At 46.4% G+C, this 27797-nt stretch overlaps 1 protein-coding gene across 2 annotated transcripts; it reads right to left on the minus strand.

Moving 5' to 3' along the window:
* Positions 1–385: 385 nt before the first annotated feature.
* On the minus strand, positions 386–27700 carry MRPS18A (mitochondrial ribosomal protein S18A). Of its 2 annotated transcripts, XM_075925027.1 has the most exons (6): positions 27484–27700; positions 25776–25807; positions 22558–22662; positions 14481–14604; positions 11523–11589; positions 386–1127 (listed from the first exon to the last, which is right to left on the minus strand). In XM_075925027.1, the coding sequence occupies exons 1-6, from the start codon at positions 27683–27685 to the stop codon at positions 983–985; spliced, it is 675 nt and encodes a 224-aa protein (XP_075781142.1). In that variant the 5' UTR covers positions 27686–27700; the 3' UTR covers positions 386–982. The 2 variants fall into 2 exon arrangements, with proteins under 2 accessions (XP_075781142.1, XP_075781143.1); XM_075925028.1 differs by lacking the exon at positions 11523–11589.
* Between the last annotated feature and the right edge of the window lie 97 nt (positions 27701–27797).

Here is a 27797-nt window from a genome sequence, read left to right on the forward strand (position 1 = left end):
TATTTTGTACCTTTTCTACCATTTCACTGGTAGATAGTAAGACACAGACCTGTCTAAAATTAACACATGACTCACCAGTGCAACATGTAATTAAAAAGGGCCACAGAGCCTGTAGCCTTAGAGGCATGACAGGAGGAGGCATAGCAGCACTGAAACCTAATAAATTTAATCTTTCTTGTGCATCAGGCCCATACTCAGGGAGTAATTCTGCTTCCAGAAGGCTAAGGTGAAAGCTGGCTGTGCTGTGTGAACTGTACAGGAACACCATGGGACAGACAATGATGCACAAGCCCTAACTGCACACTGTTCCATGCAGCAGCTGCAACCTTGACAAGAGTAGCTCTCAGCAAGTTTACATGGAAGGAGAAGAAAACAGACTAAGTGATTAAGGATGCCAGTGTGTTTTGTATTTGTCAGGAACAGGTGTAACATTGAGCCAGTAAGTAATCCTAATGGGCACATAGCAACACAGTCATCGTGCCAAACACCTGCCGGCCACTGCCATGTAATTTGTGTCTCAAACTAAAGTAATTACAGATACAAAAATATTCCACTTCAGCACTGATTAACGTAATTTCCATCACTTCTGATGAGGTAGGAGGGAGCACATGACTTTTCTTCAGCGTCAAAGGTATTAGAGCTTGGACCAGTGACAGATCAGATCTGAGAAATACTCCACTTCTAAAGCTTCCTGCTGCAAAACAACAACAACAACAAAAAACCACACACACCTCTTGGGCCATCACGAAGCAAAGGTTCAATCCTTTGACAAACATTGGCCCTCATTCTACCTGCACAGAAGGCAATGATGATGAATCCTGCATGCAGCCAGAGGAGCAGATGGCTGCTTGCTCACTGGAGGCAGTGAAGAATGCTAAAAGGAGAGATGTTTGGAATCAGGGTATTGTTGGGGCTTGAGAAACTCTGAAGAAGGGCAGAGTGGCCTGAAGTGATCCATGGGCTATGCAAGTTCCATTGTGCTTCAGTGATTTAAATAAACAGGTTTCTGCCCATAGCTGATATTATCCATCAGCAAGGGGTGTCCAACACGGAAGGGGATTCTACACCACTTAGGGCCTCTCTTCCAGATGGGCTTAGCAGATCTGACTGACCAGCGAGTAAGGTACCTGTAAAAACAGAAGCAGAAAAGCACGTCAGATTTGAGACTGATAACTGAGAAAAGGCTTTGGCTAATGCAGAGGTGGCAACTGCCACCTTTTTAATACAGAGCCAAGGGCCATGAACACCAAAGGGCCCAGTATGCAAAGGTCCCCTTAGCATCAAGGAGGAACACTGAAAGGCGGCACTGCATCCCGTGACTTGTAGGCTGTACCTCTGTATGGAAGACAATGGCAATTGCAACAAGCTCCCTTCTGTGTAAATTAGGTGCAGGCTTCTGGCAAAATGTCTATCTGATCTGCTGGGCTACATTTGAGCATCCTGTTCCTTTACTGTATCAAAAGCTAACTCTAAAGTCATACTCACCCCCTTTCCATCTTATTAGGATGGCCAGCCTGAATAAGGCAGGCTCAATGCAAACTGAAAGTCTCCAAAAGTGTCAGTCTATTTTCATTAGGTAGGCAGCTATTGCTCCTGGGATTCTGACCAATTATTTATTTGTTCTCTCTCTCTCATCCCCTCCCCCTGCTTGTTGTGATGTTCTTGGGTAACTCTGTGTTCCAACTTGCTAGGGAAGGAAAACCAAAACCCAAAGTGCAAAAAGTGCTGGGAGTGGAATGACAACAACTGCAAATATATTGCAAGCACGACTAGCAACTTAAAAATCCAGTTTAATCCTTTTACAATTTGAACTTCACATCTGGCCTTGTATGCAAGATGGAATTTCATGCCCAACGTCAGCTAATGGAGCTGTAATTCCAGGTCTGGGAGGCCTGGAGTCTTGCCGCCCTTCAAATCTTTTGCTGCTGGTCAGGAGTGAATAGAAGTCCTTGAAGAAATAAGTTTTGTCAGGCAAAATCTGAACCAAAACTCTGATGTAAACCATACTTGGACAAATTAAAATGTGAAAGACTGGTAAATTTTTTGCCCAACAATGTTGTTTGTACATTTCTGCTGAATAATAGTGTGACCCCAATCTGTTACCCCACCCCCAAGGTTTTGTTGCCTCTTTCGTGCATCACGTGTGAATGTAAATGTAAAGTGCTTTGGGCAGACACCATGTGCAATTTATATGTATAGCAAAGCATTTACTACATGCTTGGGGACTATATAAAAACAGCATACATTTTGCCAGCACTTTACTTCCTCAAGGACCTCAAAGAATTTTACAAACAAATTGTGTCCAAAGAGTCCTGCTACTGAAACAAAGTTGCCTTTCAGCTCCTGTACAGGCAAATAAAGAGATTTAGGCTTTTTGTCAAGGAGCTTACAACCAGATCAGACACAAACATGTACGGAGGTGACAACAGAACGGGGGTGAGAATGGGAGAGAGAGTTGCACATCATAGAATCAAGTTGTTTATTTTCATTCGCTGGGTTAGTCCTTTATTATGGTTGATCTTATATGGGTGCATTAGTGCAGCTGTTAGGAGACTCCCATATTCAACTGAAAATGCAGGCAGGACCAAAAGCAATTACCAGTTTGGAATTGAGCCAGAAACTGGGGTTAATGCTATTTCTTTTGGGATAAGTTCTACGGGACCTTTAATGAGCACAATGGGACAGGTCCTTATTTTTACATTTCATCTGAACTGCAGCCATCTACCTACACTGTGCTCTGAGTGGAACTTCAGTTTTAGGGAAAGAGAATGAAAATCCAAAATTGTTTCAGTACATTGCAATGTGCCAAGTGCAGTTTTGGTCATGTGACCATCTACTTACGGGAAAGAGCTCCCGCGTTAACAAATGATCTCATTGGACGAGGGATGTATAGTGAATGTCAGAGATACACATCAATACTGTGTGTACATTTAGACAGCCAGTGGCTTTAAGAAATCTGTTTCCATGTGGGTACTGGAAGCACACACCCCAAATCTGCATAGGAAAAAAGGATTTAGTAATGGCCTGATTTTAGAGCTTTTGTTGTTTCTCTTTGAGCAGGTCTAATCCAGTCCTCCGCTCCAGCTCTTTGGCTTCCTTTGGGGACTGCAGGCTGGGGCTTTTCATTGTTAGTTGAAACAGACATTTGGACGCTCTCCCTTCCTGGAGCAGTTTGCTTTTACTGTTTCTAATGCTTGCTTTGTCCAAAATTCAATTTTGTCCTCTTTTGCTTGCTGCCTTTTACTTTGATGATCCCACAATGGTAAAAAGCAAGCATTACCCTGAGGCTTGAGAGCAGCTACTCTACTGCAAGGGTCCCTTTCCTGCTCTCTGCCTGACCCCCTTTTCCTACTGTTTGATGCTATAATGCACTCATTGTCTATCAGGAAGGTACACAGAGGGGAGGGCCTCAGAACTTGTTTGGCACCTGGAGTTTTCAGGCTAATTCAGGATTCCAAGCACAGTGCTAATAATCTGTGCATCTCATTCCAATCAAGTTTCCATATTTCCCATTACCATTGTATCAAAGCAGTAGGGTCCCTTGTAGAGCAGTCTTTCCTTTCCCCTACACTATACATGGTTGCATTTTCTTAACCATGTCTGTGCTGCCAGAGAAGAGTTTAGCGGTTGATGTGCCTTGGAGTGTGGATGAGCAAAGCATTCTGCTACAGAGTTAATCACAATCTTTTAGCCACAGGTACCAAAGGAGGACATGGTTACCTGTCCTGGAGAAAAAGGAGCTGGCAGCCCCATGTCATAATCACCACTATGTAACAATATGGAGTGGGAGCGAGCAGCATACAAAGCTATTTTCAACCCTGCTGGGAGGGCTGGCAAGAATGAGAAGTATGAAAACAGCTGCAGTTGGTCACCTGTGGTCCTTGGAACACCCGAGGCCACTCCAAATTGCTGTGGCAAATAGAAGCTGGGTTGTGGGGTTCACCTGGGGAAGGAGCCTACAGGTCCCATTAGTCAGACACTGCTGCTTAACAGCCAGGACATTCATGTGCTAGGTTAAAGGAAATGACTTGCACATGGGGCAGCAGCGACCCTATATGCAGCTCAAGCAAGAGCCATCCCGATGTAACTCAAAGCTGAACTTCTGAACCCTAACTGAACTTTTTTCAACGTGGCTCTTATTTGGATTAAGAGCAGAAGGCAGAGGGCTTTAACCTGTGCAGGAAGCACTCTATCAAAGTGCTGGCAGGGCTGCCTCTTCCTGCAACCCCTCTGGCTTCCACATACCTGAAGCTACTCTGGGTCTTTGCTTTTCAATTCACAGTACCTAGGAAACAAGGCTACAGGTTTTCAATGCAGGGAGAAGTCACATGCTGCTTAAGTGCTGATAACAATAAGAAGCTGGAGTCAGCTCCAGAGTGGAGAGGGGTACCTGAATGAGACACGCTAATCCCAGGGAATGTTTCCTGCTAGTGTAGCAGCCAATTGCTACTAAAAATCTCCTTCTTACCCACCATATGGCAACTTCTCTTTTCTCCAAGAGATAAAGGAATAAAGACTAGGGAAGAATAAACTGGGAGCTATTCACACCCAATAAGGCCTGGAGTCAGAATTATGCATCCTTCTGGCAGGAAGGTGGAAATGGAGTTATGAGCTCTCCAAATCCAGCACTTCTACCCCATAATCCGCAGCACCTTCTGCTGGCAGAGAGCAGGCCCTAAGAAGATGCGACCTACATGCACAATTGTAAGCCCTGTGATAGTTTATGGAAGGGATGATTTCATGGAGTTTTGCTTTAACCAATATTTTGGTCTCAACCAAATGAGCAGCCAATACAGCATCCACATAAAAGTGGCTCCAGACTGCCTCTAGGATGGCTTCTGAGCTCAGAACACCAGTCTCCCATACGTGGCCTAACCACCTATATACTGGAAAGGAGACTGCCAAATTAGTGAGGTTTTGACTCTTGAAAGCAAGGAGGGAGATTTGACCTGCAGCTGCTTGTGACAGCTTCCCAGACTGTTCTGGTGCATGTGGCCTGCACACATATGGCTTTGGCATTTCTAAATACAGACTGCAGTTGCGCATGGTGCTGGAAAAGCCTTACGACCCCCCCACTCCCGCAAGCTGGCCACTGAACAATTTTGTTGCCGGAGCACCAAACTGATCTGGACATGCCAAGTAGAAGCACAGCAGAGTAAAACGGAGGCATGAGTAGGAATAATGTGATGAAATTAAGAAAAGAAAAATGCAGGCTGATGATCAGGGAACAGCCCCTGACAGTGCAATACACCAGCCTATAGAATCATCCGAAGAAAGCAGTGGAAGCCCTAATCTGGGCAAAGCACTAGAAAGTGCCTTGTAGGGAGCAATTCTGCATTGACAGGAGATGGGGACGGAGATTTTTCTACCTCCAGTTTCTACAAACATTCTTCAGTGTGCAAGAGGAGGGGCAAAGGGCACAACAGCTAACAAACCCTATTACAGGCTGACCACCAAAATGCGGATACCCAACAACAGTATTTCTACAATGAGCCATCAGCTGGTAAAGCAGCTAACAGATGACATTAACAAGCTATTACTGTCAAGAAGCTCCCAAACAGGAAGCAAAGAGAATATGAAAAATACAAGGAAAAGTCTCTCACTTGGGAAGTATCCTGACAACAGGGAGGAGATTTCACAAAATCACAAATAGCTGCTTAGGCCTGGAACCCCTCTCTTTGGCTCAGCAACTAACCGCAAGCTGCCATAGCCTGAGTGGGCAACTCACACTCTTATAATAGACCTGCTTCAACTTCTGTTCTGTCTCATATATCGCGTTGGTGTTAAAGCAGAGGGGGCTCTCCCCGTCCTGAATGCAGACTTCTTCCTGTGCAGGATAGCTTGTGTAACTGAAAACAAATCAGGGTGCGTGGGTAACCATTTCCCAGTGATCCAGTTCTCAGTGCTTGCCCCTACCATGCAAACTATGTGGGCAGCAAGAATGGCAAGTTAGTGCCATCAGCACCGCAGTGGTGGGAATACTCTGAGTAGGCAAGGGGATGCTGTCATGTGACCTGATGCAAGGAAGAGCTCAGGGAGGAACACTTATCACACTGCAGGGAAGTGACTGGTGAGGTGAGGGTCACACATCAGGGAACACAATGGGATCACTTGACAGTCAAGAGGAAACAGGACTTTTGTTTCCATGAAACACACCAGGTAGGAAGGCACCATGTTCATACTGGCAGTGTACTCGGCAGTGACGCATTTCATGGAGGAACAAGGGGACAGGGCAGAAAGGCTGGGTGCTAAACACACAAATTAGTCTCACTGGGCTAAGGGACCAGTGGCTAGACAGCAACTCCCGCGGGCCCTAGAACAGAGGCCATCATTTTGCTTGGCGGCATTCCTTACAGTGGCATTCGGCGAGCACAGAGCAATCACCCAAATGAGATGAGAAGGCAGATCCTGTGCTATGAAACAGGGTCATTTCAATGGTCAGGGAAAGTAATCTGGCACAGCATGTTGGGAGATGCACATACTTTGTGAGATGTGAGAAGAGGAGGAAGAGTTCAGGAGCTGCTGCTACGGTGTCCCCAAAGTTAGTGTGTGAGAAGACAGAGCCGGACAACTCAACATTGGGCAATGTACTGTCCCTGGCTCCTTGCCCCAGGAAACCTACAGCCCCTCCCAAGAGCTGGTCTCCACTCCACCTCAACAGGTAAGTGAGGAAGGAGCTACAGATGCCTCATGAACGAAGCAGCTGACTCTTCAAGAGAATGTCCTTTGAGAGGCTCCAGAGACCACTTGCCTGGGGCTTCAGTGTGGTAGGTCACTTTACAGGAAGAAGCAGGAGAAACAAGTGAGTCTTTCCATGGGTCTAGTGTGCAGAGACTCCCTCCATCTGATGCTGCTCTGAGCAGCTCTGATGGAACTCTGGAAGGAGCCAGAGTTAAACCTCCTCCGCTCCCCTCAAATGAAGCCACGCGCCCAATTCCTGCCAGTCGCACACTGAAGCTCAAGTTCAACTCTAGGAAACAGGATTTAGACTTTTTAGACTCTCAGGCTGCACCGTTAGCTGTTACTCCTACACGAGGAGCAGAAAGGTCTACAGGGATGGAATGAAACCACTGCTCCACTGATCAGCAAGGTTGCCTGTTTTTGACTTAATGACTGCTAGGGGTAGGCCTACTAGCAAAAGTGACTCTCTTCTGACCCAAGAGGGGGTGGGAATCTAACACTTGTTAACCTTCTCCTACTCTAGCAGCCAGTGAGAACACCTATTCAGCCTAAGGGTATGTCTACACTGCATTCCTCTTTCAAGAGAGGAATGCAAGTGCAGCCAAGCAAAATCACAAATGAAGCGCGGATTTGAATTTCCCGTGCTTCATTTGCATAATTGCAGCCAGCTGCTTTTTCGAAATACCCTATTTTGAGATAATAAATGCTGTTTAGATGCGGTTTTTTTGAGGAAAACTCCCCCCCCCCCTTTTTTAAATAATCCTTACTCCCATTTCGAAAGAAGGGTTTTTTCCTCGAAATAACCGCGTCTAAACAGCATTTTTATCTCAAAATAGGGTATTTCGAAAAAGCAGCTGGCTGTGATTATGCAAATGAAGTGCAGGAAATTCAAATCTGTGCTTCATTTGCGATTTTGCTCGGCTGCATTTGCATTCCTCTCTCAAAAGAGGAATGAAGTGTAGACATACCCTCAGCCTCCAGACCATCCACACTGCCTGTTTGAGAAGCAATTCAAAGCACCAAATACCTTCACATCCAGTTCAAGGTAACATTTCCCCTCCTCACACATATGGCATCAGGCCTGATGAGCTGGGCTTCTTATAGAGCTCTCTGGTGGTTATGCCCAGTGCTACAGTCTTTTCCCAGCTCTCTCCCTGCTCCAAAGAGAGAGAGAGAGAGAGAGAGGGACATTTCAACAGTAAGGGCAAAGAGCCAGACAGGACAAGAGGAGGCTGAAGGGGCTGCTTATCTCGCAGCACAGAAGAGTGGAGAGAGGAATTTCAGGAGCAAAAGGGGGGCGGGGAGGGCAAGCACATATAACTGAAGATAAGATGCTAACACAGACACTCTGTCCTTCAGCTCAGGGCAAACCTCTAACATCACTCCCCACAGAACCACAACGCTCTGCATCCTTATCACCCTGCCTCCTGTTCAGGAGACCTCCCAGGAGGAATTACTCTCATACCAGGTGAGAAGCTGAGGCCAATGCAAGTTCCTGAAACTAGAGATGTATGGTTCAGGGGCACGAAGGGAAATGACCTGTAACAGAGCAACCATATGGCAGGAAGGGGATGGGAATCAGGGAGGGCTGGACACTGCTAGGCATCTGAGCAAGCTGCTTTTCTCCAATAGTCTGCAGCCCTGGTGCCATCGAGGAATTAGGCTCCACATCATTCCTCACTTCGTTACCTCTTGGCTTTACTTCCTTATGTCTTCCAGGTCCCACTCACCTGCTCCCTTCATTCAGATAAAGACTCTCTAGCCAACCCAGCACGTGATGCTCCTTTAGCCAAGGAGAGAAGTCACTGCACAGTAATGCCTGGTGCTATGCAAGGCTCACCCGTGGGATGGTGCAAGGCTCAATATGCTGCTGCTGCAGCAACAAGCAGGAACAGTGTTGCCTGTGTTGTTTTTAACACCATTCACACAGCAGTCTCCTGGGGAGAGGATCCAGCCAGCTCGACAGGAAGAGCTGGAGAGTTTCAGTAGCTACACAGGCTGGTTTAAAGATCCTTACAACACAGTAACTTCTTCCCCTGCCTTGGAAGAGGAATGGCAGGAGCTTTAATAAAGGGGCAGAAAAGTTGTTTGGTATCACTGTGGCTCTTGTCGGAGTCTCTGTAGAAACTTTTCACCCGCCAGCAAATCCCCACAGGTCTCCAGGGCTACAGCAGTAATGGCAAAGGGAACTAGAGGGTCTCACTCATGTGGAGAGGCCAGGAGGCTGTGCTAGCAAAGGCCAGAGCACTCAACACAGCAGCGCCTACAGGGGTAGATGGAAGTAGGGGCTAGTGCTCTTGGGGTGCTGGTAAATACACCACTGAGCTGTGCGAGACAGTGTCTGCTGGGACAGGCCAGAGCCTTCTGCTGCGCCTTTCACCGTGGAGACCCCCCCCCCACTACCCAGTCTCAGGCCCCTCTCCCCACAGCTGGTACTCTTGAAATCCAATAGATTCAAAGGCAGCAAACTGACAGAGTCAGATGCCCCGAGGGGTCCTAAGGTTGCACCTCAAAGGTTTTGTGGGGAAACTGGTAAAAGGTCCTCAGCTCTCACTGCACTGAATGGAGGTGGCTGAGTTCGCTCCAAAGTCTCAGCCACTTAACACAATACAGATAGGCTCTTATCTCCATAGGATCTGCGCACCACTCACATACTTGTAGGTGTTGGAGTGATGTTGCAAATGGGGGAAACCAAGGCAGAGATAAAATGATTAATCTAAAATCACGCAGGCAGTCTGTGGTCAAGCCAACTGAACCCAGGCCTCATGTCCCAGTCCAGTGTCTATTCTGACACAGCTGCGCACTATGAAGAGAAAGGGAGGCAGCAGTCTGGCCAGCACAAAACGACCCCAGCCCCACGGCTGGAGGAAGGAAGTAGTTAAAAGTCTCTCTGCCCTGTTCATTGCTGGCTGCTGTTCCAGAGAGCCATGTGGGAGGCACAGGTGGGGGTAGGCAAGTGGCCAAAACTTTCTCAGTGTTGCAGCAGCCGAGACATGGCAAGGCTCCAAAAATGCAGAACTCTCTACCTCCAGCAGTTAGGGGAGACACTATCTCAGCAGCATTCCTGAAATGCCCTTATTGCTGTACTCCTGGCCTGCCTCTTTCAACTTCACCCTTATCTTGCCCAGTCCCTGGCCTGATCTCTCCACCCCAACCCTGCTGCCTTTCACAAGTTGCCAGCTCCTGCTCAGCTGCCAGCCTGCTGCGCCCAGCTCCATTCCTTGCCTCCCCCAGCCACATCCCTGCCTTCCCTTCCCTAACTTAATCCAGACCCCAGCTCTGCTACCGTTCTCCTCCCACTGAGAGCGAACAAACGGTACTGCAGAGAGAGACTATGGCGACCCAGCAGGGAACATTCAGATACCAATCCCCAAGCTTGGGTCTAAGGGGCGCTGTGCTGTCAGATGCACATGGAGGTACCCATCTTAAGTGCTCATTAAAGAGCCCAAAGCATAGTCAGAAGTCAGTGCTAGCCTGGGAGCTCTGGTTTACCCAGTGGGATCTGGGATTTGCTATTTCTTATCTTAACCAGCTGGGCAGTTGCTGTGTGAGATAAACAATTGCTGCCCTCCCACCCTAGATGTACTGGATATGCACATCTACGAAATAATCTCAAAGGCTTTTAAAATCTGAAACACCTGCATTTCCATAGCCCAATATATGAGAAGCCTGGGGTCATATCTGACCCAGTCTCCCACACAGGAGACCCTTACTGTCTGTACACAATCCAATCCCTACTGACAGCACAGTGTGGGTATGTCTACACAGCAATTATATACCCACAGCTGGCCCATGCCAGCTGATTCAGGCTTGTGGGAGTTGGGATGTAAGGATGTTTAATTGCGGTACAGACATATGGGCTTAGGCAGCAGCCTGAGCTCTGAGACCCTCCCACCTCACAGGGTCCTAAGCCCCCAGATGCCAGCCTAAGCACCACAATGTCTCCACTGCAATGAAACAGCCCCTTAGCCCAAGGTAGCTGTCAAGGGGCCGGCTGGGTTTTTTTTAACTGCAGTATAGGCACCGCCCAGCGGCCTGGCAAACTCCGAAGAGCTGCTCATCAAGTCTCAGCTAGAGAGCTAGGCCCAAACCCCAGGAGTCTCCAGCCACCCTGAGCTTTGGAGTCTAAGCTCTCCAAGCAACAGACCATGGCCTCTGGTAACCCCACAACTCTAATGAAGGTTCATAAACCGCTCTGACATCTCCATGGAAACAGAGTGTGAGGTCATAAACAGAGGATTAGCACCTCTCCACAGCGAACAAGGCACAGGAGGTGACAGGGGGTTTCAGTTCTCCCATCAAAGGCCAGGGGGCCAGGCAGCACTGGGGGGGAGGGTAAGAGCGTGTAACACAGGAAGGGCAAGCTGAAGGTGAATGAAACCACAGCCAAAAGGGGAAAACAGGGAAAGAGCAAAGAGTGTGACATGCCTTAACAAGCGCCTTCTGCCTGCTCCTGCCACCCTGTACTACTGCCCACCATGGGCTTCTGGGCATCCTCTCTAGCTCAGGGATTTGTAAAAGCAATCCGCACTATAGTATCCTCCCTGGACTATTGCCAGTTCTGGGGATGCTGGTGGGTTTGAGAGAAGGAGAATGTATCTAATGTTCACAGCAGTTTCTTAACTCAGTGTGGCTCGTTTGCATCAAGTATGGTTAGTTATGGAGTGACATGAAGTGGTGGCAAGCCACAGCATAATGACAGAAACTCACTACCAGGAGCATTATCAACACTTGTTAGTGGTCCCCAATCCAGGCTGACTTCACTGCCTGAGGCCTGTTTGGAGGCAAAGATGCCCTCTCCCCTCCAATCCCCTTAGAAAAGTCAGCACAAAACAATTCACCTGTTGAATTTGGGTTTCGTGGAAACACGTCCTTGAGAATGCAGAGGCCTGTGGTTTGGCAGCAAACCTGAGATGGGAAAGAAAGATGTGAGATATTGCACAGTTCCCTTGCTAAGAGCTTTCCTGCTGAGATGCCATTACAACTTGTAAGCTACAGTATTTTGATGGGAGATCTCTAGAGAGAGCCAAAGGGCTATAATGGAAAGAGCATTCTTCCCACCAGTCAGTACTGAACCAATTAATACCTGAACACAAGTGGGGCACAGTGCTGCTGGAGGTGCTGTATTTGAGATGAAATGTATAATCAAAGAGTTGACCACTTGTGGTCACTAAAGCTCCCACGATGCTTTTGATCAGATTAAGGGGCATCAACATATAGCCAAATTCCAACTCAAGAATTACAATCTGCCTCTTTGAATTCTCTCTGCATTTTAGTTTGGGTATAAGCATGGGTGATCAGGCACAATGGCTAGAGTAAGGAAGCACTAAGAGGACTTGGTATTAATGTTCCCTCTAATTTTTTCCATGTGCAGAATAAATGTTATGTGCACTGAGTCATGTGTGGATGTGCACCACCAGTAGAAACACTTGCGCTCTCCTAATAAGCTGGGCAGCATTTGAATCTCTCATGGGTGGGCGCCCAAACACACAGCTTACAGGGAACACTGCCTGGGATCCATTTCTTATTGACATCTTGCTAGGTCATCTTGAGCAAGTCACCTCCCCCTCTCTCTGTAAAATAATTTGAAATCCTCGGATGAGTGGGTGCTGCTATGTACAAATTGGTGTGTTGTTCCATCACTGAGACGTGAAAAGACAGTTACGTACTGGATCCCACTGACTACATGCGCACCAGAATTTTTTTGACCTGCAGGGTACATCCGAGCCTAAAGGGCAGGATAGCAATTCAAAGTCTACAGTAGCAGATAGCTCCTATGAATTGGTTTGGAGAGGCAGTTGTTGTAGCCAGTGTGAGTCTCACATCTCAAAGAACTACAGTTACTATTGGGTAAATAACCACTATCTTTTTGGGTATATGCCAGTGTAGAATCCACTGAAGGCAAGTAACTCCTGGGGATGGTGGGAATAAAATGTATCTGATATTTCATCAGTAGATTTCACAGTGTTTTACAAAAGGGCTTTTCCCATTTTACAGAAGGGGAAACTGAAGCAGAGAATGACATGACTTCTCCAAGTCACTCACCAGGCCAATGAGAACAGAACCCAGACTTCGTGAATCCTAGTTCGTTACTCTGTCCACGAGGCAACACTGCCTCAGCAGAGAGCCAGCTGCCACAATGACTTTCATGCTGCTCTTCTGAACCTGGCATCAGACTGAGTCACTAAGTCCAAAGCATAGCACTTGTGGTGTTTTAGATGCTGCTTGTAATTATTAGAACTGGGAGCACAGGAAACAGGAAGAAGGGGGGAGGAGATGGGCCAGGCCTGAGTGAGAGCTACAGAGGGGAGCAGCAGCAGCAGCTTGGTAAAGAGTTTTCACCTTTGTTAAATAAAGACCTGTTGAAGTTTGTTACTACCTTGTTTGCATGATACAACAGCACTTGACCGAGGTCAGTGGGTTACTCTACATGAGAGCTCTGACACTGGCACAGAAGCAAGTCATTTAAGCTCTGGTGCAGTGAGACTTGCTGTTCAATGGGAAAGGTGCAATAGCCAGTTGGTAACAAAAAGAGAGACACTATGTGATCCATTTTGAGCTTCTCTGAGATGAATGGAATGATAGAGGCGTTACCATCCTGAATCAGAGATAACATGCATTTGTTCAGTTTCTTCAGAACAAAGATCAGGCATCCCCTTCCCACTTCAGGGTAAAAATACAAGTGGAAGCCTCTATGCCGATAATCCTGCAGAACTACTTCTATGGCTTCTGGACAAAGAAACATCGCTTCTTTCTGTGACAGGGTCTCATGAAATGGGTTGCTGAAGCAGATGGGCAAGGGAGCAGAATAGCCAGGGACACGATTCCCAATGCTTATATGTCCAAGGTGATATCACTCCAAGAGCAATGAAGTGGGGGCAAGGTGGCTCCTGAAGGCAGTGGTCAGTACCTGATGGATTCTGATGTGGCCCAGGACATTCCCAGCAAATTTGCTATCTGACTGATGAAGAGGAGCGGGTGATGGAGGAGACAGATGAAAGGCACCTCCACTGGTACTGTGAACATTTTTATTATTGGAAGGCTCTGGGAGTAAAGATGAGCCCACTGCCTATGTTGAGGCTGATATCTGTAGGAATCCTGCAACTGAATGGTGTATAAAAACCCCTATGATCCCAGGGGGGCCTGATTTCTTTAGGTAGGGAGCTCCTGATTCTCAATTGAACAGCTTCATTTCCTCAAATGGAAGATTGCAAACATTATCCTATACCTCGCTTGGTAGCTTCCAGGATAATGGCCACGAGGTTAGTCTCATGGTCACAAATGAGGCTATCCACCTTGTGACTATGTCCCAGACCTACCGTCTGGCCTTCCTATATAATTTTTTCAGCTCCTTCTTAGTGTCTTAAAGCAATCTGGGCAAAAATTAAGTCACCCTCTTCCAAGTCAGGAAATTGTATTTGGCCAATTATGCCTGGTAATTTGCCATATGTCATTGCAGGGAAGCCAACAGTAGGCTTTTTGCCTGATCAGATCCAATGTTTTGGGCTTTTTGTCATCAGGAGTTCCTCTCACTGACCTGGAATTTTCAGATACAGTTGTGAGTCACAGTTTAGGTGGATGTTTCATCACCCTTTTGGAGGGTGGCTGAATGGTGACCAGCTATTACCAAAGGACTGTGGGCATTTGTTGGTAAAGGTTCCCAAAAGTAGAAGATCTCAATGGCAGCTCAACTGATCTGATGACTGTGGTATTGGAGAAGGAGGAAGGTGTATTCTCTCCCCAAAGTGGTTACTACTAAATAAACTGGTCTAGGTTTGTTCCCAGACAGGACTTGTTACCTGCTCGGTGAGCCATTTGTACACACACCGCAACCTTCTTATGCTCCTCCAGACAAAGACCTGTGATCTTACGGGACAGCATCCCTCCATCAGAACGGATGAACTGACTCAGCAATAAGACATCCTAAAGATGAAAGGAGAGAAGGGCAGAATGATCAGTGCCAGTGGCTACTATTCTTTAATGCTAACGCTGCTCTTGTGCAAGGTTCAAAATGATGCCTTCCAGTGCTACCTTGCTTTTTTTTTTTAATCAACAGTGAACTTCACTTGCCATTGTGTTGCCTGTTGGCTTTGTTTTGTTAGGTCCATGAAGTTCAGAAACTTTTATAGGTGTAAACCATTATATCATCTTCCATTTTTGCCATCTATTTGTTGCTGTTTTCCGACTAAGTACTGAATACAATCTGTAGAACACCTATATATACACACACACCTTTACAAAACATGCAGGAAGATGATATTTTACACAATGTTTTTGATTGAGCGGAGAGCTGATTTTTAGCTCATCCAGAGCTGTGTTCTTACAGATCACAGATGTCAGGGTTCACATATTAGGCCACATCTGGGTTGTCTCCTGTAAACTGAGTGCAGGATTGTCCTTTACTGTCTATTCCTCAAGTTTTTATCCAACTTCCCAAGATGGAGCTTCTGTCATGTCCCTTTGGGGGAAGCAAAGGAGGATTAGCCCAAAATCTTGTCAACAGTAAGAGAACTGTACTGTAATTGTGGAAGACCTAATAGAACAAACTTTCAGCCCTTTGGCTGCACACGAATTAGAAGGGCTTGTCAGAATAGTGACAAGGGAAGTCTTATTTCTGGGGAGTCCCGAGAGCAGATTGTGTGTTCAGTCAGGGTTCAGAGATTTTTGTAGATTTCCCTGCAGTTGACCTTTCAGATTGAAGTACATCGCATTATTTATAATATCGCCAAGATCAGAAGACACCACATAACAGGGATGACGGAGTTTTAGACACAGCAGCAGCTGCCGCACTGGGGTCCTTAATGTGTGCAAAGGGCATGGCCTAGCATTCACATGTATGCTTTCCATTTCCACACACAGAACAACAAATGCCAGCACGCCCCTCAGACCAACACACCCCCGTGACATGCTGATATCATATGTTATCCCCTGGGTCCACTAGGGATGATGGGCTTGTTTTTCCTAATCTGCTGACAGTTTCCCCAATGTCAGACTCACTAAGTTAGCTGGGAGTTTATTTCTCTGTTGCTGCTGTAAACATTTCCATATTTTGGGTGGAAGAAGCATGGCATATGGCTCACACTCTGGAAGAGACCTGTCAGCAGGCATTCCCCATGATGAGCATGAGAAAAATCAGGGGCAGGTGGAAGAAAAACACATCCCCATACCTGCTGATGCAGACAAACTAGACCTCAGTTATGGGCTGAGCCAATGCAAAAGCCAGCTGATAGAGTTAATTTCCCTAAAGGGGATTCTGCTCCAAATGCCCAAGGTGCAAAAACTTTCCTAACTGCTTTAAGTAGTCTGTTTTCTTGTTCCTTGGTGCATGCACAACAAAGAGGTAGGGGGAAGGGCCAAGGAGAGGGAAGGAAGTTAATGGTAATTTATAGGTTGTTGCAGCATTTGCAGCAGTGAATATCCTAAGTAGGCCACAGCCCTACATACCTACGTGGCATGGTATAAGTACAAGACAGCGCTGTACCTAGGGTATGTTTGGTCCAAGAGTTCTCATCTTACTGCCACACCCTGTGGTGTCACAGGGTTGATACCAAATGTTTCCATGCAAAGATAGAAAAAAAAAGGAGGGGGAAGACTGGATGCTCTGTATCTATTTGTGCTGCCAATCAGGAGAGCTCATGCTCCAGTGTTAATCCTGCCCAATTCTGTCAGTAACAATCAGCTTCTCGCTTGTGATAATTATTTCATCACTAAAATCACCTACATCCCACCAATTTCTGCCTTACAAATTATGCTCAAGGTCATTTGGCTTGAAGTGCTGCACATGGGTGAGAATTGTACAATCAGTTCAGGAGGGTCCCAAGTGTAGCATGCGAGGTGCCTCTGCCAGAATCCTTACTCAGATGCGTCTCACCCCTAAGGAGAGGGTAGACAGTGACAGCCAACTTTGAGGGGGGGGGGGGGGAGGAAAACTGAACAAAAATGCAAAGGGGTTAAAGAAGAAAAGAAGTCTGGCAAAGTTACATGTTGCCGTCATGTTCCATGAAATTAACTTTCTGTGCTAGTGGGCAGCCAAGACTATAACCACAGATTTGCTTTAATCACTGGACAGCTCCCGGGAGAGGTTGGACCCAGATTCCCACCCCTGTAATCTGTAGCATCTGATGAAAACAATTTGGACTGCACTAATCTGGGGCTAATAGGCAAAGGCTGCAGTTTGCTCTCCCCTGTGTGCTGCCAAAGTACAATGACATATTTCCTGCCTGCTTAGACTAATGATGTTCAAAGCTGAGAAGGGGAAAAGGAAAAAATAAGTTTACCCTTCCCTACGAAGAGTGGATAAACTGGATAAATATAAAACCAAGTCTGAACAGTATGAAGCACAGTGGGGCGGGGGGGGGGGGGGGGGGGGAGAGAAACAGGCACGAGCTGGGACAGCTGATTCCCAGCTCAGTCTGGTTCTCCCCCCCCCCACTGTGCTTCAGCCTTTTAAATGTATTAAGAGACTGCTGGCTGTTAATATATTTAAAAACCAGAGACACAGTGCCTGGGACCAGGTGCTAGCCAGGAATCAGCTGATTCCCAGGTCATGCCTGTTTTCCTTCTACACCTCTGCCTCCCCTGCCCCCCGGCACAGACAGTGCTGAGGAAAACTGGCTTTTAAGCCGGCTCCCTCAGCACTGGCTCTTGCTCCCCCCCACTTGCTGCCGCTATCAGTATTGGCAGGGCTCGACAAACAATGTAATCTACTCACCTGTGGCAGGTAGATTACACCCCCGGAAAAGCCAGCGCAGAATGATCTGCACATGCGCAGAACCGCGCGGTTGGCGAGCAGGGCTTGCCACCACTCGGAGAGCCCTGAGTATTGGCATAGTCCAACTACAACTAGGGAGGTAAGCGAGTAGTCGACTAACAGATAAGCATACTTAGTTGAGTTGACTACTCGCATTTCCCCTCTTATAACAGAGGCAGCAAGGGGCGGGGGGAACATAAGAACGGCCATATTGGGTCAGACCAAAGGTCCATCTAGCCCAGTATCCCGTCTGCCAATGGTGGCCAATACAAATGCACCAGAGGGAGGGAACACAATAGGGAATCATCACGTGATCCCTCTCCTGTCAGTCATTTCCAGACAAACAGAAGCTAGGGACACCATTCTTTCCCATCTTGGCTAACAGTCATTGATGGACCTAACCTCCATTAATCTATCTAGCTCTTTTTTGAACCCTGTTAAAGTCCTAGTCATCACAACATCCTCTGGCAGGGAGTTCCATAGGCTGACTGTCCACTGAGTGAAGAAAAAGTTCCTTTGTTTGTTTTAAACCTGCTGCCTATTAATTTCATTTGGTGACCCCTAGGGCAGTGGTTCTCAACTCATTTCAGTCCACGGACCACCAGACCAATCAAAAATTTTCGTGGACCACCTTCTTTTTGAGGCACAATAAAAAAGAGCAGACAACAAACATTTTGGTTTGAAATTTATTTCTTACTAACAGATTTTTGGTGCCTGCCCACGCCAAATTGACTTTGGACAATGTTCCTGTGGACCACTGAATAAGTCACCATGGACCCCCAGTGGTCCATGGACTACCAGTTGAGAACCACAGCCCTAGGGGAACAGGAGCCATCTTAAAAGACAGTTCCCCCCAGCACCATGTCCACAGTGCCACCTGACCCCCTTTTTCCTCCCCCTGCTGCTGCCTCTATCAGAGACAGCAGAATGGAGGGGGAGGCAGGGAGGAGAAGAGTCTGCTTTGCAGCCCGCAGAGAGTCCCAGCCAACAGAGGCTGCTCCCCACTGGGAACCCCAGCAGACATGGGCTGCTGGACCCAGTGCAAGCCAGAACTGGGCTATCCCGGCTCAGTCCCAAATTGCACCGGGTCTGGGACCTACTCCCGCTGCAGCTCTGCAGTTTAAATGTAGTAGGAGCTGGGCTACCCGCCCGCCCCTTACTACGTTTAAACTGCAAAGCGGCAGTGGGGGTTAGCTCTTGTAGTCGATACAAATTCTACTGACTACATGATTAGCAAACCCCCCTCTCAACATCCCTAACTACAACCATGCTGACCAGCCTAGCTGAATAGCAGCTCTAATCTTAAAAGATGACCATACCTTTCATCCAGTCAAGGGACCTACAGTCAACTTTGATATTAGAATTCTGTTCTCAGGCTCTAAAGCCAAACAGAACAAGGGACTGACTTACAACTACCTCTGTGCTTTCAAGCAGCACTCTTAGCCTTATGAGTGGCAGAACCTTCTACCACAGAGAGCTCTAGAAAGTGATTCACTTGCAATTTCCCTCTGCTTAATGAGGTCTCTAAGCTCCTTGTTCTACCCACTGTTGACAATACAAAGGTTTGTCCCCCTGCCTTTGGTGATCTGAGTGTTTTGGATTACTACCTACCCAGGCTTTGGTTAGTGCGTGGGTGCTAGGGGTAAGGATGGCCTGGGCTGCATAGGAGACAAGAATTTATTTTTCAGAGACTCTTATACTTTGATCCATGAAATACTTGCTGATGATCTAATGAAAGGTAGATGGTGATGGCTCTGTTTCCAGTTGCTCAGAATCACATAAAAACTAAACAAACCTAAAACCACATTCTTTCCTGATATTACTTTTCTGTGTAAGCAACTGCTTTCGTTACCACAAATATACTCTGCACAAATTAGCTGGAAAAGATATTCCCGCAAGACAATCTTCGCATTAAAGTGTGGGCAGCACTATGAAAAAAATCTGATCTCTGGTTTTAGAGTATTTGTATATCCCTCAGTGTTTGCAACTCCTCTCAAATACAGGAAGCCTCCAACTTGCGACCGCCCGAGTTCCGACCTCCCTCCCCGTTTATAACCATTGTTGTAAGTGCGGAAGGGGCTGAAAACCCCTGACTTGTGTCCTTGGCTCGCATTTATGACAGGCGCACGGTGCCTATTGTAAATGAGGGTTTGAGTTACGGCGCCCCCGACTTGCGATGCTTCCCCAGGAACCAATTGCATCGCAAGTTGGGGGCCTCCTGTAAGCATCATCTGCAAATTTATCATTCTATTTCTGGACTCTTCTGGTCTTCGTAATTATCCAGACCAGCAATTTGACAGTTCCCCCAATCATTTATTATTGCACTCTGCTTTTAGATAACACTTGACAGTCTGTGTTCAAACTCACATCCTAGCCAATTTAATTTCTACAATATTTCACTGAAGGCTACATCCCTCACATGTCATCTGCATGGATTGTTTTTGTTCGGCATGATTCTTCATAAGTTATCAACATTATTCTTTGCTCTTAGTTCCATTATCCTACGAGTGCTTAATGAGGTTCTCCTCTTGTGTGTGTGTTATATAATTAAGAAGAGAAGTTAGATTTCCCAAAGAGCAATTGCCGGGATCATACTTCCCTCTCTCAGATGTTTAGTATCTCATTTACTATTTTCAAATCCTTTGGTACATCCCCAGTTTTCTATGCCTTCTCAAATAATTGCTAATGGAACAGTTGGTTTGTTAGCTAATTCCCTCAAGGGCCTGGAAAGCTGCATGTGATCCTGACCTGCTGATGTACGTACAGGTCAATGTCTCCAAGAGTTGCTTTACCTGATTTTTTGCAATAGCTTATTCCCAGGATTGTCATCACTGCTCAATTATTCAAACTTCTTTTCCTTATTTTTCTTGTTATGGATACACGTGAGTAGCTTGGCCATTTTAGAATCATCCTGGCTTTCAACTCCCTCATCATTAGTGGGCTTACTTTCTCACAAGTCTTTATTTTCCTCCAGATGTATTTGTACTATATCCCCCTAATCCCACTGGCATTAACTTATTCTGCATTTTTGGTTGCCTTATCTTTTAGCTGTGCATTCTTGTCTGGTTCCCTTCCTCCTCATTTCCAGTAACATTTTTTTGTTTGGTTGTGTGTTTTTTGGCTTTTTAAATGCAGTTTTTGAACAGTCAATACTCTGTTCTCCAAGTCTTATTTTCCATATTCTGCCTTTTCAAAGGTGCTTTTAGGACTTTATTATAGGATTCTCTATGACCTTGCCCCAGTGCATTTTACAAAGTTCTAACTCACTCTCATTGGATTTCCTCCTCCCCACTGAAAAATACTTGCCAGAAATCCATCTCCTTTTACTGACTGCAAAGGGGTTTCAAGCACAGAAAACCTCTTTTTGTGGCCATTTCCATAAAACAGTTATTGGCCATTTTCTCAAGTTTCCAAACATCTTCCCCACCCTGTTCCCATTCTCTGTCATCCAGTTATAAAGATAACTGATGGTAATGAGAAGCTTGCGGTGTTTGGATACATCATATCTAATTCCTCCTTGGAAACAAAGACACAAGTTTTCTGAGCTATCTGGAGTCAGGAATAGGCTTGAACAAGCTGACTAAACGGCAGGAGCACTAGGAGGACTGATTCAATGTTAGATACTGGGGCTCATTAGACAGATAAATCCAGCCCAGCTCATATGCTGGGTGGCAAGGGATGTACATGCTTCCAAAGTTCTAATATGTCCTATTCCTTTCTTTGCATTACATTCAAACTACTCCAGACCAGATATGAACAATCCAAAGGAGGGTTGTGAAGGAGACAATGTTCCCTCTAAACTGTGCACGTGCATAGTCACATAGCAATCCTGCAGGTACCATGTATCTCAAACCATGCAACTCACAGCTTTAACTCTGCCCTCTGCCATCCAGTCCAGTTACTGCCTCCCATTGGCTGATTGTTTGGGAGCTGACAGCCATCAGGGTCTGGCCAAAGCACCCCAGTAGCGGGAAGGACACACCTCCACCAATGGGGAGGAAAGAAGGAAATAGAGCTGAGTGGTATACGATGGAGCCAGAGCCTGTGTCGACGGGATTGGAACAAAGCCTATGACTGGGATCTGGAGCTCCACAGGACACACCACCACTATCTGGTGCAACATTGCTCTGTCACTCATGCAGGTCATGGGCTATGTCCTATGCCACCTGGCTCTGATTACTATTTTACCATTGGCTGTGTCACCTTGGAGCTTATCTGACTGCAGTTAACCCCTGGCCTACAGGTCAGGTCACGCCCCTCCCAATGGGGAAGCAGTTAACAGAGCTGGAGAGTGTAATGGTTGAGCCCCTTCACTGTTGGCATAATGGAGGAGCAGCCTGCCAAATCTGAATGGTGTTGAGACTTTATGCCATAGGGTCCAGCTTAGGGATGTAAGTGACTAGTGGAATAGTCGACTACCCTAAAAGCCTAGGCTCATTGGGTGGTCAAGTCACTACTCAACTAGTCATTTCTTCCTCCCCCCCAGCTGCCTCTATCAGAGATGGGGGGGGGGGGGGGGGGGGAAGGAGAGAGCAGGAGGCAGTGCTGGAGGAGCTGGCTTAAAAGCCAGTTCCCCACAGCACAATCTCCACGGGGGAAGGCAGAGGGGAAAGAGGAGGCAGAGACACAGCAGGGGGCTCTTACTACATTTAAAAGGCAGAGCAGCAGCAGGGGTTCTCTCCCAGGGCCAGTTTCCTCCCTTATTGACTAATCGAGTAGTCAGTGGAAATTCCATCAACTTGATTTAACATCCTTAGTCCAGCTGCTCCTGGTTTCTGCCTCCAATCTGTTTCCCCGAAGAGGCAGGCTCACCATGAGGAACTCTGTGAAGTACATAAGTTGCTCAGTACAATGAAAATTTAGAGGGCACATTGGTAATAGGAGAGTAGTTTGCACAGAACTAGCCTGCTGTGCTTAGATGCTGTTCATCAAGGTTAACTGTGGCTTCATTGGAACTGCTCTCCCATGGGAGGGTCTCATTAAATCTCAAGGAAGGGCAGATCGAGCGGTAAAATCTTTATTGCGCTCAGGAAGCTAAACAAATGTCAGGCAATGCAGTTTAGTAGCAGCACAATAGGCACAGCTTTGAAAATAACACTCAGCTAGCTAGGTATCCTGACACTTACCTCATAATTGTATTTGTACTTCAGGTTCCAGCGACAAATGGGACACTGACCAGCAGGGTTAGGAGGAGTTGGGGCTTTGACATCTTCTATAACTTTGCCCTCAATCTGGGAAACAAGTGAGACGATCAGGTGAAAAGCCCATATTTTAGGCCTATGTACACATTCAGGGGTCTGAAGGCTTATCACTCAAGTTCCAACAGCTTACTCAGCACTATATAAACAGTACCCTCAACTTTAATTAAGGAAACTGCTGTACAGCTCTCTCCCAAAAATAATGGTTTGAGATTAACAATCTAGCCAAATATAAGTCAGCAGCTAGTATTCCATTCTTTGTCAGTCTAGCTACAGACCTGATGATAATAAAAGCTGCTCTGATAAATGATTCCACTCTGGCACTAGATAAAAATCCAGCATCCAGGCTGATAATATTTCATCTATCAGCTGCTTTTGATATGGCTGACAACAAGGTGAAGGTGAATTGTCTTCGAACCCTAGACAAAGAGCCACATGCCCTTCAGTGGCTTCAGTCTCATCTCTTGGAGAAATTTCAGGATGTATTTTTTGGCAAGTGCTCCTCTACACCTGATGACAACACACAACCCCATGGGAGTAATCTCATGTACTCACTGGCTACGTCTACACTGGCATGATTTTCCGGAAATGCTTTTAACAGAAAAGTTTTCCGTTAAAAGCATTTTTGGAAAAGAGCATCTAGATTGGCACGGATGCTTTTCCGCAAAAGCACTTTTTGCGGAAAAGAGTCCGTGGCCATTCTAGACGCGCTTTTGCGCAAAAAAGCCCCGATCGCCATTTTCACTATTGGGGCTTTTTTGCGCAAAACAAATCTCAGCTGTCTACACTGTCCCTTTTGCGCAAAACTTTTGCGCAAAAGGGACTTTTGCCCGAACGGGAGCAGCGTAGTATTTCCGCAAAAAGCACTGATTTCTTACAGTAGGAAGTCAGTGCTTTTGCGGAAATTCAAGTGGCCAATGTAGACAGCTGGCAAGTTTTTCTGGAAAAGCAGCTGATTTTCCGGAAAAACTGGCCAGTCCAGACACAGCCACTATGTATACTGGTCCTGCAGAAAAGCTAATGAGGAGGCAGGACTTCATCTTTTCATGGGCTGATGAGACGCAGCTCTCTCTCAACTGATACACGGTAAATACCTTCCTCAATATTTGATAAAGATTGCAATACAATACGGGCTAGTTGTCTGAGGCAAAATGTAGACGTGACTGAGGTTGGTAGGATGAGTGGAGCAAGTACAAGATACAATGAAGTCTATGTCTGGCCCCTTAATTGATGCTGTTTGACCACCATTTATTGAGTTTCTTCTCTGTGGATATTGATGGATCTCTAGTTGCTGTTCAGATTATGTAACAGATATTATCAGCATCTCTTCCCCCTAACCCCCATCTACATCTGGCCAGGAGTTTATGGCCATTTATTTCAAATAAGGACCTTGCTACTGCAAGCTATGCTTTTGTTACCTCAAGTCTAATTTATTGAGAAGTGCTCTGGATGGAGCTTGGAAGTTGAAGACTGAGCTGATTTCAATAATCGACTTTCATTTAAGTCCCTTGTTTTGAAAGGAAATGTTTTAAGCAGGGTGTTCTCCCTGAAGTGCTTCCAACATTAGAATTCATTTCTTCATTTAGACTGAAATATCAATATTTTGATCCTCTGGGCATGGTGCTAGTTTATATTTTCCTTTAGAAAGGCATGCTGATAGCTAGTGCATATGGACTTGAGGATAGGAAAGAGATATTGTCATCCCTCTCCTAATTCCCAGGGCTGCTGGTTGGTTTTAGTTTTGTTGGCAAAAGTATGTTAAAAATACAATTAGTTTCTTAATCAAGGAGACAGAGACCTGGATAGCTCTTTTAGGTTATATAACAAAATCAATCTAAAATAAAAAACACCAACTTCTGCTCCCATCAAGGTGCTCAGATTTCAGTCAAGACATGATATTTAATGTAACATCGCTGAAAAAAATACCCACGTTTTTTAGGGAACACATGTTTTGGTAAGTGCTGCCTTGCCAAATCTTGTCTCTACATCACCAGCAAGTAAAAAGGGACACTTGTAGGCCACTTTCAATTTCCTCCTGTCACACCTAATTATACCTGCTGGTAGTACCCCAGATTACTTTGGCATTTGCCTTCCTCCTGATCTAGGAAATGGACAGGATCTCTGATCCATTGAAGGCCCAGAACTTTAAGGAAGGGCTGGAATGACTTGGACCTTTGAAAACCCCATAAGCCTGTGTTCTTGTTCTGAGAAAAGGATCTTATTAATTTGAAACTAATGAAAAATCACTGTGTTGGACTGATCATTTGCCTGAGTCTATTTTGGAATTCGGACGATTTCGGGTAAGCTTCATACCACGCGTGTAGGCTCTGCTATTGTTTTTGTTTAAAATAGTACGCCTGGGGTGGGACATTTTAAATGTTTTTACTGCATTGCTTTTACCTTAAAAATAAAATGTGGTTGCTTAGAAAGAGCTGCGTAGTATATTAACTGTAGTAATGATATTAACAACCATCTCTGAAGAGAAATAAAAAAGCTTGATTTCTGCTGGAGATATTAGTGTGTAAACTTGTCCAGCTTGGAAATACCTTAGTCGTAAAGGAGAGAGATGCAGGTCTACACTCAAAAGAAGGGGACTGGGAACCAAAAGCCTAGAGAGCCATTCTTGCTGAGGGACCTACAGGTGATATCACGTGTCTCTCAATTTTGAAAATATTGAATATGAAGGATTCTAACCCCCTTCCATCTACAAACCTGCCCTCTACCCATCTCCCTCTTGAGCCAATTTTAGTGGTTGCACTGATGGAACATAATATGGGAGCTTTTGCAGCTACATTTGATTCTGACTATCAGAGTTTAAGATCTCATGCTGCTTTCATCCAAACAAGAGGGGAAGCCCCAAAAGTTTGACAACTTAATTACTCACTTAGGTTGCCTGAATTCCTAACACGATTACATTAGCTTTGTAGTCAAGCCACAGAACATTTACTAAGAGAGTGAACTGAACTAAGCAGAAAGGAAATATACATATGTTACACCTCCAGACAAAATAAGTCAGTGTGGCCAAAATGCTCCAAACAACTCCATCCCTGAAATTTCTGAAGAAAATGTATTTCTCCCTACATAAGAAAAAGCTGTGGCTTCAGAAGTAGTATGTATTGTGAGTTGGGAAAAAAGTAGTAACTTACAATAGTTGTACTTCCTTCAGTAACTTCCACAACTGCAGAAATAAAAGATGAAAAACAAGGTCAGACATATTCAGCCTAGAACAAGTGATTTTCTTTTAACCAATAAACTGAGATTCTGTACAAAAAGACATGTAGGGGACAGAAGTCAGAGATGCAAGAGAAAAGTATGACTCCCCAAGAAAACAAACATGAGGTAAGAAGACTGTCAAAAGTAATGCTTTCCTTGTGGACTGTTGCAGGCACAGTAACCAACAGGAGAGCAATGGGCAAAGGGCAGGCCTTTCAAACTGGGGACCTCTCATTGATTAACTGTCATTTTGAGTATATCTGTATGGTGTTAAAGGATTTTTTAAATTATTATTTCCTTATTTCTGGCTAATTCTGATTAAAGAAATTAGACTGCCTCCACAGTTTCTAGTTCCTCCATGGTTAAATCCTGTTTAGGGAGGAAAGAAACTTCCTTGTCCTTGTGACAATCTTCAGACTAGGGATGATAAATGGCGTTTAATCGGTAATCAACTAGTCGATGGAATTTCCATCAACTAGTCGAGAGGGGGAAATGCAGCTCTGCCTTTTAAATGTATTAATGGGGGGGGGGGGGGACCAGTATGAGCTAGGAATCAGTTGTCTTGGCTTGCTCCTGGTCCCCATTGCTGCACTTTTAGCCTTTTAAATGTATTAAGAACATGTTGGCTCTTAATATATTAAAAAGCACAAGCACAGCTGGAGGGAGGGGAAAGGAGGGAGGACTGGATGCCAAACAGGAATCAGCTGCTTCCCAGCTCATGCCTGGTCTCCCGCTATGACTCTGCCTCCCCTGCTCCCTGTGGAGATGGTGCTGGGGGAACTGGCTTTTGCTAGCTCCCCCCCAGCACTGGCTTGTGCCCCCCCTCACTGCCTCTCTCTTATAAAGGCAGCAAGGGGCCAGGGGAAGTGACTAGTTGAATCACTAGTCAAGTATTTGATAAATATATGCTTACTGGATAGTCTACTAGCCAGTTACATCCCTATTCCAGTCAGAGAACAAATACTTGCTTTGAATCTTAGGGTTACCAGATGGTTTCAACAAAAATACTGGACACACTTGACATGACATCACAATATACATTATATCTTACTTAGAAAATACTGGACATTTTCTCAATTTGTTTCCTAACAGAAAACTCAAATACTGGACTGTCCAGTTCAAAACTGGACACCTGGCAACCCTAATTATTATCTATGAAAGAACTGGGATTTGGGAAGTTCGCTCATTCATAACCATGGGAAATTAAACCTGAATCCTAATTAGTGCAACTCTAACACCACAATTATTTCTATTTATTTTAAGCTACTGACGCGTCTCTCTCATTGCAGCAACTCGGGGGGGGGGGGGGGGAGAAGTGGGGACAACGGCCACGGAGCATGCGCGCCCGGCCCCCCGTTGGGGAAAGGGAGCACGACCCCCCTTTGACAGGCAAGGGAGAAAGCTCCTAGCCCAACGCCAGGCAGGAAGCGGATGTCAAAGCAGCCCCGGCGCTACCCGCGCCCCGCCGAGCTGTGCCAGGCAGCGGGGCACTAGGGGCAGCAGCCTCCGGGGCCAAGGATCCCAGCGCGGGCCGGCGCCGCGGGCCGAAGGGCGCCCAGAGGCGGTGCCAGCCGCACGAGTAGATGTTACCCCGCCGGGCAGCCAGGGGAGCCCCCGGCTCGCGCCGCCCCCCACACTCACCCTGCCGTAGCGCGCGGGCCGGAGGTCGGGCCCAGCCGCCGCCCAGCCCCAGGAAGCCAGAGACCAGCCGGCTCCAGCCGCCGCGCAGCAGGCCGGGGGCCGCCATCTTGAGAATAGACCTCGACCCGCGCGCCACTTCCGCTTCCGGGGCGCTTGGCCTCGGCAGGCGGGAAGAGCCTCGCGCAGCTTGCGACGCCGCCATCTTGGAGCGAGGCCTGGGTGCCTCGTTTCCGGTGTGGGGACGGCTCCAGAGTCGCCAAGGGCGCCTCTAGCTCAACCCCCTCTCGTGGGGCCCCGCCAGGGCTGGGTCCCCA

This window comes from Pelodiscus sinensis, chromosome 3 (genome assembly GCF_049634645.1).
Source record: "Pelodiscus sinensis isolate JC-2024 chromosome 3, ASM4963464v1, whole genome shotgun sequence".
NCBI lineage: Eukaryota > Metazoa > Chordata > Testudines > Trionychidae > Pelodiscus > Pelodiscus sinensis.